Source organism: Octopus sinensis, linkage group LG4, assembly GCF_006345805.1.
Source record: "Octopus sinensis linkage group LG4, ASM634580v1, whole genome shotgun sequence".
Lineage (NCBI taxonomy): Eukaryota > Metazoa > Mollusca > Cephalopoda > Octopoda > Octopodidae > Octopus > Octopus sinensis.
In genome coordinates, this window is record NC_043000.1 from 131,067,886 (window position 1) to 131,080,965 (window position 13,080).

The 13,080-nt window shown below is 39.5% G+C and overlaps 1 protein-coding gene across 1 annotated transcript; it reads right to left on the reverse strand.

The window, feature by feature from the left end:
- Positions 1-1,819: 1,819 nt before the first annotated feature.
- Positions 1,820-11,985, reverse strand: LOC118763127. Its single transcript, XM_036502488.1, has 6 exons — positions 11,532-11,985; positions 9,900-10,431; positions 7,160-7,338; positions 4,864-5,027; positions 3,021-3,181; positions 1,820-1,892 (listed from the first exon to the last, which is right to left on the reverse strand). The coding sequence occupies exons 2-6, from the start codon at positions 10,231-10,233 to the stop codon at positions 1,843-1,845; spliced, it is 888 nt and encodes a 295-aa protein (XP_036358381.1). The 5' UTR covers positions 10,234-10,431; positions 11,532-11,985; the 3' UTR covers positions 1,820-1,842.
- Positions 11,986-13,080: the final 1,095 nt, after the last annotated feature.

The following is a 13,080-nucleotide window of genomic DNA, read 5'->3' on the forward strand; positions in this document are numbered from 1 at the left end:
TTTCTATAATATGTAATTTAATTTTTCATTATTGAATTGATAAAACGTGTTTTTTTTTCTAATTTATATATATATATATATATATATGCAGGGGTTGGACAAAAATAATGGAAATACTAACATCATCATAGCATCATAATTTTGAAATATCTATAAAACCGTCAAAAGCTTGTTAATTTTTAAGCTTTTGAAAATTTATTATTAGTGTTGCTTAATATGTTTTGCTAAAATTGCTGCTTCTTTTCAGATATCATCAAAAGAAAGGTAATTAAAATCCATTAAAATGACAGATCTCTAACGACAGAAATTGATTACTAAACAATATTATGAAATATCGGAGTCAGCTGTTGTGACGATAAGAAGTTGTTGTTATAATTGCATACTATAGGATGTGAAAGATGAACAATGCATGAAGTTTTAAGAAAGTATTTATTTACCGTTACGTTACATTACCTTGCCTCGACGGGCAGGTTATGATCAATCCAAGAGCATACGAAAGAAAGTTAGATGTTTCTTTACATAGTTTGGCGTATATGAATAGTTAGTAGTAATCCACAGATAGCGATAGAATGTTGTTGTAAGAGAACATAATTAGAGGAAGAGAGAATGGTAGGGTGTTCACTCACAGTTGCTGACAGTAATTTTTATTTCTCTCGCTGATCATTAAATTTAGTAGAGGTACTCCTTGTGATCATGATTCTAGCAGTCCGTTCCCTAACTAATTGAGTCGCCACGAGCTGCCTTGTTCAGTTGTCGCCAAGTGACTACTTGTTTGAGTCGTCACCGAAGTGACTGACTGATTTTTGCTTGGGGTGTGCTTGCTTATACAACTATCTAGAAAGATAGATATATCATTGAGAACAATAGATTTAGTTGGTGGTCTTGTTATCTCTATTCTAGCTTTTGGTGGAGTAGAAGAGATTAGAAAGGGTCAAGTGGTGAAAACATTATTTCGGCCTAGCTAAAGGCATCTGGAAAATGTAAAACTGCTGTCAGAGAAATACCATTGTTCCATCGTGGGGAAAGTTCTGTTGCAGTGTTAATTTAAATTTGGCTATGGTAGATCGAATCCACTTCATGCTTGCAAAATCCACTACAGATCTATCGGACTTTCAGAGAGGTCAAATTGTTGGTGCTCGTATATATAAAAGGGAATCCCGATGCTAAAGCATTCAAGGATGTCTAAGAAACTGAGTTTTCTACCTATATAATGACACTTAACGGAAAAGTAGTGGAGACACTGGTTAGTCTAGAAAATGATTTGGTTTCACGTATGAAACTCGAAATAAGAATGTGTTATGCTCAACAGACTATATTACACATGCGCGCGCACACATGCACATCATCATCATCATCGTTTAACGTCCGTTCTCCATGCTAGCATGGGTTGGACAGTTCGACTGGGGATCTGGGAAGGCAGAAGGCTGCACCAGGCTCCAGTCTGATCTGGCAATGTTTCTACAGCTGGATGCCCTTCCTAACGCCAACCACTCCGTGAGTGTAGTGGGTGCTTTTTACGTGCCACCGGCACAGGTGCCAGGCGAGGCTGGCAACGGCCACGTTCGGATTGGTGCATTTTACGTGCCACCAGCACGGAAGCCAGTGAAGGCGGCGCTGACATCAGCCCCGATTCGGGTGGTGCTTTTTACGTGCCACCACACATAAATATATTTACGCTAGTACATACGACACAAAGGGCAACAATAACTCTGTCTTTCTCTTGAAAGAGGAAAAATAAAGAAAAAGAATCACAACAAAAAGTCACTGTTTATAGCTACAATGTGAGGTTTTTATTAACTTGTAATTCTTGAATCATGATCAGGAAATCTGTTGATTGGTTAGTTAGGTTTTTAAGCGGATGAAGACGGTTACGGTATCACCAATACTATATCCTGGAATGAATAAAAGCAACAACAATGACAACAAGAACAGCAAATAAAACAACAGTAATATCAGTAATGGATAATATTATCCTCAATAATTCTAATGACGGCGATCTTAAATAATCACCATCACACAGGACGAAAAGCTTAGCGGCGTTTTGTCCATCTTTACGTTCTGAGTTCAAATTCCACCTAGGTCGACTTTACCTTTCAGCTGATATCCTCGCTGTTTGAGAGATATATTAGAAATGATCTCGTGTTAGATAACAACCATCTTCGGCTATTTTGACCCTGTTGTGAAAGAACTCGGAAGGTTGGGCCGCCAACCAGCCCTTTTGCGACACCCTTAAAACCAGGAACTTTTCAGCACCCCACCCCTGTATTAAGGTCAGTTGAGTGAAGTATTCGTTAGAGAATCAGTTAAAGTGTCTCGCGGTATTTTTCCGGTTATTTTAGTCCTGGGGTCAAATCCATGAATTTTCGTTCATAACATGAAGTACTATGAATAGTACTGACTCGATTTAATTGAAAAAAACTTATCTGGACAATTAACTCTCTAGAACAATTACCACCACCCCCTCCAGGACAATTACCCCCCTGCCGATGACAACTGCCCCCTAGGACAATTACCACCCTTGGTTAATTAGCCCTCTCCAATATACTGTTGTTGTTTGTTCCTTCTCGAGCCACGCCTGTCTCATAAGAGTCGGCTTCCCGGTTTCCTTGGCGTATAGGTTCCCTACCTGGACGATTGAGAGAAAGTTGTGGCGAAAGAGTCAGCAGAAGTTTGCCATTACCTTCCGCACATCGCCCAGTCTGAGATTCGAACCTGCGATCCCTCGACTGCGAGTCCGCTGCTCTAACCTCTAGGCCATGTACCTCCTTTCCAATATATTAAGACGTTTTAAATCATCATCTGTTGTCTTCAGGGATAATTTTCCTTGAGGGGGAGAGGGGGATTGTCCATGGAGAGGTAAATGTCCTAGACTCGAATAAACACCCCGCATCCAAATTTCTGGTCTTACTAGTACTACTACTACTACTAATACTACTACCACCACCACCACCACCACCACTAGTACTTCTACTGACGTTAAAACAGACACTGGTGCACGAGATAAAGCATAATACACTTACCCTTGATCCATGTGACTTTAGATTTTGTACCAGAATAACGGATTAAAGGGTAGCGCGGTCCATTTTCATACGGACAATAATGTGGGCCATCGTTGATGACCAGCCAGCCGTTGTCCTTTGAACAGCCATTCCGATTTTCTATACAAAAGTGACGATCCCCCCTGTGGAGTTAATAAAAGTTGGCGGGATTTCAGGTTGAGAAAATCAAAACGTTTACTAAATATATGATAGGCGCAGGCGTGGCTATGTGGTAAGAAGTTTGCTTCCCAACCACATGGTCAGGGAGGGGTTCAGTCTCACTACGTGGCATCTGGGACAAGTGTCTTCTACTATAGCCTCAGGCCGACCAAAGACATGTGAGCAGATTTGGTGGACGGAAACTGAAAGAAGCCTGTCGTATATATATATATATATATATATATATATATATATATATATATATATATATATATATATGTATGTGTGTGTGTGTGTGTGTGTGTGTGTGTGTGTGTGTGTCTTTATTACCCACATGGGGCTAAACATAGAGGGGACAAGCAAGGACAGACAAACGGATTAAGTCGATTACATCGACCCCAGCGTGTAACTGGTACTTAATTTTATCAACCCCTAAAGGATGAAAGGCAAAAGAGACCGATAGAATAAGTACCAGTATATGAAAATAAACAACAAAAGACAAACCAAAACAATAAATACTCTCATTGCGCATTGGCTGGATGAAGATTCGTCTCTTTCTATTTTTCCTGTTTTTAATACAGGAAGTCCATAAGAGGTCGTTCAAAGCTAAATTCACACCAGCATCGGTTGTCAAGTGATCTTGGGGGGACAAACACAGACACACAAACACACACACATATATATATATATATATTCATATATACGATGGGCTTCTTTCAGCTTCCGTCTACCAAATCCACTCACAAGGCTTTGGTCAGCCCGAGGTTATAGCAGAAAACACTTACCCAAGGTGCCACGCAGTGGGACTGAACCCGGAATCATGTGGTTGATAAACAAGCTACTTCCCACACAGCCATTCCTACGGCGGAATATATATATATATATATATATATATATATAAGAGAGTTAACGTTAAATAGGTCAACTCTAGTGCTAGAAATAGCTCCGTATTCTGGTATAGCCGCCGACGATACCTCCACATAGAAAAAGCACTACCCTCAACGTAAGGAAATTGAAATACAACTAAAAAAAATAGATTAATGTTGTACAATTGTTTCTTTATCAATATAATACGCAAATTATACTCACATATATATCTATAAATCATCAGCAACATTTGTCATTGATACAATTTATCAGACCTACATGGGCGACGATTACCCAGGACTACATTTGAGTTTGTTTGTAAAAGAGAGAGATTGAAACATAAAATAATGAAAGGAATATTTACTGAGTGAGCATTCCTTCTCCTTGACTTATGACTTATATGACTTATGACCATCCGTACTTGCGACCACAGAAAGTAAGGAAATAAAAAAATAAATAAATGATCAATTTTCGGACGTTGGGCAGCTGCACGTATAATAACTATGGCAGCATCTGGTTACGCAGGTTTCCCTCAGGTCAAGGCAGTGGATGCCTGCCACTCATTCCGTCGCTTACAAGCACCAGTTGCATTTGAATGAAAACAGTGTTGAAAAATATAAATCCGACATATGACCTGTCAGTCGGACCGGAACTCGGTCGTAAGTCGAGGATAAGCTGTAGGAAAATTAATTGTAAGATATCAGTAAAATTAAAAAGATTGTGAATAAAATGTGTAAATATAATTTAGAGACTAGTGGAAAAGCGCTTGGGTGGCGGTCTTTTTGCTAGTATGACATACTTAAGTCCCTGTAGTGAGAAAAACTTTGGGGTGGCTGAAGATAAATCATTCCATGGGGAACTTTTCAGCTTTTCATGAGAGAACCAGGTTTCACGATTTGTATTTTGTCCATCAAACACCATATTAACCACAGCTGTTTGGTTTTTATAAATCACCAGTTTCACCTAAAAAGAGTAAAAAAAAGTAACATCCCCATAACTTAGCAGTTCGGCAAAAGAGATGGTTGGAATAATACTAGAGTTTTTAAAAAAATAAATAAAAACTTGGGTAGATTTGTTCGATTAGGATCCTCCAACAAGAGGATCAGTTAATTATGAATTTATTCAACATGTTCCTCTCTCGGATTCACACACTTATTGCAGTGGTTCTTCAGTTTTCCGAAGCTTTGTAAAAGAATTCGGAAGATTGAGCCTTCAACCAGGTCTTTCGTGACACCCTTAGAACTTTTCAGCACCCCGTCATATATACTATCAATATGCGTATGCTTACGATTGGTGGATAAAATCAACGCCTGTTGAATAGTGTTGCTTGAATTTGTAGCGAAACTAATTTCTATTATGGCATATTGGAGTCGACTAGCTTTTTATAGGCTTCACACGTTAATTTGAAATGATTGACTTATCATTTGAGTTTGGAACATTGGTTGAGTCCTGTACTTTGATTGGTCAAATATTGCGCAGGATTCGATCAAGGATCCAATCACGTTGTCATCTCACCCGAAAGAGGACAAAACAGTTAAACTATGAGTTTAATCCCCACCGAGGTCAACTTGCTTTACTTTCTTCCGAGTTCAATAAAACTTTGATCAACCATATATCGTAAGTTAATTTAGTCGATATTTTTACCCATTCACTCATCACTCACAAAGAAGAGAGACCTTTGTCTGTGATAAATGTTCTTCTAACTGCAGTTTGTTATGAAGTAAACCTCTACGTGCCAACTACATAATTTGTTCAAGCTTGGCAGCCTTCCAAAATAATTCTAAAGCAACTATCCGGAATCTTCTCTGGAGCCTTATTCTGCAGTTAACAAAACATCTACAACAGAGGGGTGAAAGATTTTCACGAAAGCAAATCACGTTATTTTCCTGCCGTTAAACGAAACACATGCAACGAACGAACGACGACCCGAGCTGAATTATCCAAACGATGGATGAACTATACAACTACCAGTATCCGTGGTGTCTTTATTTTGACCACTGTATTATTAAGCAGAGGAATAAAGTATCGCTGTAATTTTAAAGTTTGTTTCTTGTTTTATTTCCACAAGTGAACATGCAACACTTCATGTAATGGTATACAATATTCCGTAGTAAACGAAGGGAGATTTTATATCTACACAGCTAATAATTAACCCTCCTCCAAAATGTGTAGCGATCTATACATGACAGAAAGCATTGTTACAGGGTGTTCATTTATCAGACTTACAGAAGAAATACATCCTAGGATATTTCTTCTTAATTGCTGTCTGTTAGTTCTTCAATCCTGTGGACTTCCCCATGTTGTTGTTTTTTTTTTTTTTTGGTCTTTCACGCTTACTTTCCTCCTCTTGATTTGGGTTTTGATAAGTTGCTGTTTGGTCTGTTCCTACAAGGTTTTGTTTGTAAGCCTGTCTTGTCATCTCACCCGAAAGAGGACAAAACCGTTAAACTATGAGTTCAATCCCCACCGAGGTCAACTTGCTTTACTTTCTTCCGAGTTCAATAAAACTTTGATCAACCATATATCGTAAGTTAATTTAGTCGATATTTTTACCCATTTACTCATCACTCACAAAGAAGAGAGAGACCTTTGTCTGTGATAAATGTTCTTCTAACTGCAGTTTGTTATGAAGTAAACCTCCACGTGCCAACTACATAATTTGTTCAAGCTTGGCAGCCTTCCAAAATAATTTCAGGGACATCCTGCTAGGTATCTGGTGCAGGTGTGGCTGTACAGTATGAAACTTCATCCTTTCGGGGTCGATAAATTAAGTACCAGTTACGCACTGGGGTCGATGTAATCGACTTAATCCATTTGTCTGTCCTTGTCTGTCCTCTCTGTGTTTAGCCCCTTGTGGGTAGTAAAGAAATAGGTATGAAACTTCCCTCCCAACCACATGGTTCTACGTTCAGTTCCACCTCGTGGCACCCAGGGGTAAGTGTCTGCTGCTATAGCCTTGGGCCGACCAAAGCCTTGTGAGTGGATTTGGTAGGCGGAAACTGAAAGAAGCTTGTCGTATATATGTAAATATGTATCTATGTGTGTGTGTGTGTGTGTGTGGTTGTCTATTTGTGTATATGCATATGCATACATACCTCGTCAATTGGAATGTGTTCCCAGAAATCAAGGATAGGATGTCGGAAGAAGTTGGGACAAAAGGTATCATTGCATTTGTTCACCTTCCAGGATGAAAAATGTCCTTTACTGTCATAGGAATCAAAAACTTTCAAACCAGCTTCCGTTGATAATGAATAGGTTTTAATCCACGCGCTATCTGAAATATTGATAATGATACAGAAAATATAAAAATTTCCTCGTTGAAACCGAAAAAAATGAGGCATCTCAAAGCAGTTACAATACCTATTTCTTTATTACCCACAAGGGGCTAAACATAGAGGGGACAAACAAGGACAGACATAGGTATTATGTCGATTACATCGACCCCAGTGCGTAACTGGTACTTAATTTATCGACCCCGAAAGGATGAAAGGCAAAGTCGACCTCGGCGGAATTTGAACTCACAACGTAACAGCAGACGAAGTACCGCAAAGCATTTCGCCCGGTGTGCTAACGCTTCTGCTAGCTCGCCGCCTTTACAATACCAGTGATTGTAGCAGCATATGGAATGTTCAGAAAAGGAACCGGCATTATTTGAGAATGATCTCTGGCTTACCAACATGTGCAAAAGGTTGTTTTAGCTTTTTGCCAACATTATAAAGAGGGTAGATATACAGACAGAGAGGTTGATTTGATTGTTAAGAACATAATAGTATTAAAATTTACCTTCTGACTATAGATTTTTTTCCTTTAGTTATTTAGATCTGTTAGTGGGGAGGGAGGGATTTTCGGTTGGATGGAGAAAAGGAATTTTTCTATTTATAGGTATCACGTCACGTGATCACGTGACCGACCAGACCATCAGATGTTGTTACACATCGCTGGTCACAATGTGTTCGCATTGTTTTAGCCTTCGAATGACGCCACCCCGCTGGCTAAGCGAGCAGGCCAACAGAAGAAAGAGTGGGAGAAAGAGTGGTGAAAGAGTACAGCAGGGATCACCACCCCCTGCTGGAGCCTCGTGGAGCTTTTAGGTGTTTTCGCTCAATAAACACTCACAACGCCCGGTCTGGGAATCGAAACCGCGATCCTGCGACCGCGAGTCCGCTGCCCTAACCACTGGGCCATTGCGCCTCCACATTTATAGATATAGGAAGGGGTAAAATAAATGTCAAAAGTTATTCATGTTGAAGTTTAAAAGGTAGGGGAATTATAGGCTATTAATGTCTTAGAGTTTCCAATGCTTACTACTACTTGGCATCCTGATTTTACATCAAGAAAACTAAGCAAATATCCTTTAGACAATTAACTAAATGCAATAATAATTCTCTAAAGGAGATATAGACAGTGACTGCTCCATAACATAAGGGACATTAGCCAACTGAATATGGCTAGGGACAGAGCAGGGTGGTGGGGGTGTCACTGTTGCATTTAGCCCCAGGCGAACATCAACGTCACCAGATAGGCCGACGCCATCACGGCGTCCTCTATCTTGCAAAGGGAGATCATTCCCCAAGAAGCGGATGCCACACACGGACCTAGGTTTCAAGGTGTATTGCCTATTATCAACGTATGGTAGGCACCGCTTCTCGACGAACAACTCACCGTGCAAGGTATATATAAAGATTTTCAAGTAAATACATTTACTGATTTCGAAAATCTGTTCGACAGCAATAAACATTTGTATCTTATATAGTTATAGAAAATATAGAAATCATTTTACATTTACATAAATATATATATATCCATTTCCATTAATATATATAATCATAATTGGCTAGTAAGTGGTGATTATTTTAATAAATTGAATTAAAAGAAAATGTTAGACCTGTAAGAAATATGAACGCACGTGGTCGTATTGTGTAGGGAATACGATCGCACGTGGTCATATTCTTAACGAATTATTACAAGCCGTAAATACATGCCGTAACAATAGAACATAAGTGAATTGACGACAAGTCTTGCTGTTGAGATATAAATATTATTTATTTCACAATCGTGTCAACGTTAGGAGTTTGTAAGCGTTCGCATGTCTTGTGTCTGTGTGTTTGTGTGTGTGGCAGGACAATCAGGGTGAATGCGGCTGGCATAAAAGGTACATGATGGTGGCGACGGGGAAGATAGTAGGCTTTCTATGATTGTGTATATTAGCGTAGCCGGCAGTAGCCGGAACAATCGTATATCGCTTGGTTGAGTAACGCTGTGGCCTAAAGTTAGTTCTTAGAAGAACTGGAACTAAAAGACGAAAAGTGTCTGAAAACACTCCTTTATATACCGGTTGGTTGGCTCAAACGAGCCTCAAAAACGGAATCTTAACCAAAGGCCGTGATTGGTTATTTCGGGACAGTGGTGCGAAATAAGTAGAGACAAATCGCGTCACGTGTCAACCAATCAGGTTAGTGTTTACAACAGGAACTAGTTGACCAAAGATGGCTGTAACCTCAAACGAGATCATTTCTTGCCTTGCCTTTCAACAGTGACGATATTAGAAATCGCTATAGTCATATTTCAAAATGGCTGAAAACTGCCATGCTACAGGCCTAATATTTACTAAGTTTGGAGAAAAAAACTTTTATTTATTTAGTACATATATTAAGAGTAGGCATAATATTTAATAACCATGGGAAAAAACCTTATTAATTAAGTATATATATTAGGAGTCATAAGATATATTAAAAATAATGGAAGAGAACTAATCCACCACCACCACCACAACAACAACAACAACAACAACAACAGCAATAACAACAACAACGACGATGATAATGCGCCACTTACTTCTGTAATAGGACAGCTCGTTGCTGTCATTCGTGCTGACGACTGTCATTATATTTTTCGGTGAGTAATTCTTACAAACGTAGCTGACTGTGTCGTAAGTAAAAAACTCCGATTGGCTGTTTAGAGCAACGCCGGCACATTCCAGTAGAGTTTCTGTTGAGGAGAACTGTTCTTCTGGAGGTGTCTGAAGGTAGCCATAGGAATAACCAGGCCCCAAAAACTCATAGTGAGCTTCACTAAATTCCCGATCTGAAGTAACGGTTAGAATTGTTGCAAGGATTAACAGCAGCATTCTGATCACAACTGCTGGACGAGTAGAAGGGAACCGGGACATTCTTGTTTTAAGATCATCAGAGGGAGAGAGAGAGAGAGAGTGCGTGGAAGCAAATGGCTTTAGAGAAAGAAGAGAGATATAGGAGAAAGAGGGTGAGATTCAGCAAAAAGTGAAGGTGAAATTTAATATACAAAGAGAAAACGGGGGAGAAAAAGACAGAAAGGGTGGAAAAGAATTAGAGAGTAACAGAGAGGTATCCTGAAAGAGAAGAGAGAAATAAAATGACAAGAGGTAAAAATTTTGAGTATGCGAGGAAGGATAACTTAAAAAAAAAAGAAAAATAAGAAATAAATTATGATTTGGAATAGAAAATTAAACATAAATTAGTGTTGTTAATATAGGCACAGATCCTGGGTAAGATTTTAGTAGTGGGGCCCTGCTTCGGGAATTCCAAGGATTTGAGGAGGGAGGACCCTCCTTTTAGCCACTGTTGTTCACAGGTCAATTCTGACAAGAATAGTATGAATTGTCAGTGTCCCAGCTGGGGGTTAATTAGCAACTCAATCGAGAAAGATGGAGCTCGTTAACCAGGTGGGGGAGTGCAATCCATCTAGCGGAAGGAAAACCCTGATTCCAAATATGTTTCCTTGTAACCATACACAAGCATGAAAAAGGCTTTCGCTGTCATCAAGTTGTAGTGGCCGTGCTGTTTCTCAGGATTCATTAGTGACGTTGGGATGTGGGACACTGTGCAGGATCGAATTCTTTCGAACACCCCCTACTTGAGAGATAGAACAGAATAAAACATCAGACAAGAAGAACAATGCAGCTCAAACAGCATATGGGCAACCCTTAAATGCAGTGCTTGTGTGACAGAGACTGCCATTTGCATATCAAATAGTTCAGACACAGACAATGCTGTTCTAGTGGGGGTGAGGACTCTAGGGCCTTAATCCTAAGTCATTAATGACAGAGGGCCACAGAATACAGGGGTAAGAATATTGAAGGCGGTGAGCTGGCAGAGCCGTTAGCACGCCGGGTGAAACGCGTAGCCGTATTTTGTCTGCCGCTACGTTCTGAGTTCAAATTTGCCTTTCATCCTTTCGGGGTCGATTAAATAAGTACCAATTACGCACTGGGGTCGATGTAATCCACGTAATCCCTTTATCTGTCCTTGTTTGTCCCTTCTATGTTTAGCCCCTTGTGGGCAATAAAGAAATAACAAACTTTCACTCTCTTCTTACTGTACACACACACACACTCTCTCTCTCTCTCTCTCTCTCTCTCTCTCTCTCTCTCTCTTTCTCTCTCTCTCACACACACACACACAAAATTGGTTGTGATAAAAAAATACTTACTTTCACTGAGGTAGGGAGTAACCCTTTCACTTTAGATGGTTATATGAGGGGCTGATGTCAGAACTGTTCATTTTCTCTGCTGTCCCTACTCTCTTCTACGGTCAGTAGTTGCCCCTATTACCCATAATAGGGTCTACAAATGTCAGGACTCTATATAAATGCCAATACTGCTCCCAGCCCTAAGTTCTGTAATCAGTGTTACCTACAGACTTAAATGCGTCCACATATGACCAAAACACGCAGACTGTACACTACTGTCTGTACCATCCACTTGCATTAAACTAGTTTACGCATAACCACCGAAGTTTAAACACACAAAGCATTTCAATACGTTTTCTTTCATTGCTTAGAAGAAAGAAAAAAAGCCAGAAAAGTCATTAAATAGAGACATGCGCTTCATTAAACAAACAGAAAATACGGCTTTGGAATTACTGAAAATGTTCCGATGTTAGTATTGTTGTTGATGTGTTGTTGGTGATGGGGTGTTGTGGTCCTGATATTTGTGGGTAAAGATATAATAGTTGAACAATGAATGTCGATATAAAGAAAACTGTCGTTATATCATAGATAAAAGCATTCAGATATATCAACGCGGATGAGGCAATGAGGACATGTTCATTGTTCTGAATCGGTACACAATCGATTTTGATTATCGACAGCTGACATGTCGAAAGATTTCAGGTTTTGAAATACCTTGACAAGAAAAGTTTTCCTCGATTTTGCCGATAATTTCAATAACACATGTCTGTATCATCGAAATTATCGGCGTTTCATTATTATGAACGAACGAACGAACATACATACATACATACATACATCCATTCATCCATCCATCCATCCATCTACCTACTGTTTGCTAACAAAATAGTGCCCGACCCCAAATTCTAATCAGTTTGGCCATTCACGAGGCCAAACATCCTTGAAAGTTTCATCCGAATCCATCCAGCGTATGGCTCATCTTTATGGAACTGTCCTCATCCATCCATCAATTCATTCATTCATCCATCCATCCATCCATCCACCCATCCATTCATTCATCCATCTATCCATCCATTCATCCATCCATCCATCCTTCCTTCCTACCTAGCTGCCTACCTTCCTTCCTTCTTTTTTGCACACTATATCTAATTCCTTTTATGCTTAACTTCAGTCTCAATACATTAGAACTTTGTCTTACATGAGCACAAACACTGTACATCCAATAGAGCTTATTTGCTTCGTTCCTCTCTAGTATTTGCATGTCCACTGCATTCAGAGCCCATGTGTCACTACCTTGCAGGACTGATTTTCACGCTCAAGCAACACAATTTACCTTTCACTCAGAAAGAAATGTATTTGGTTCCAGCCTAGTTAATAGTTCGCTGAACTTTCTCCATCCTATTTTTATTCTAGCAACTATATTTTCAGAACTTTCTCCTCCACTGCTAATTAAGTCGACTAGTACACTGTATGCAATTCCTGTCTATAACTTTCTGACATATCAAGCCACTTACTTAAAGTGAGTAAAATTGCTTCTCTGCTTACAAGAACTAGGTCATTGCTAAGTTAT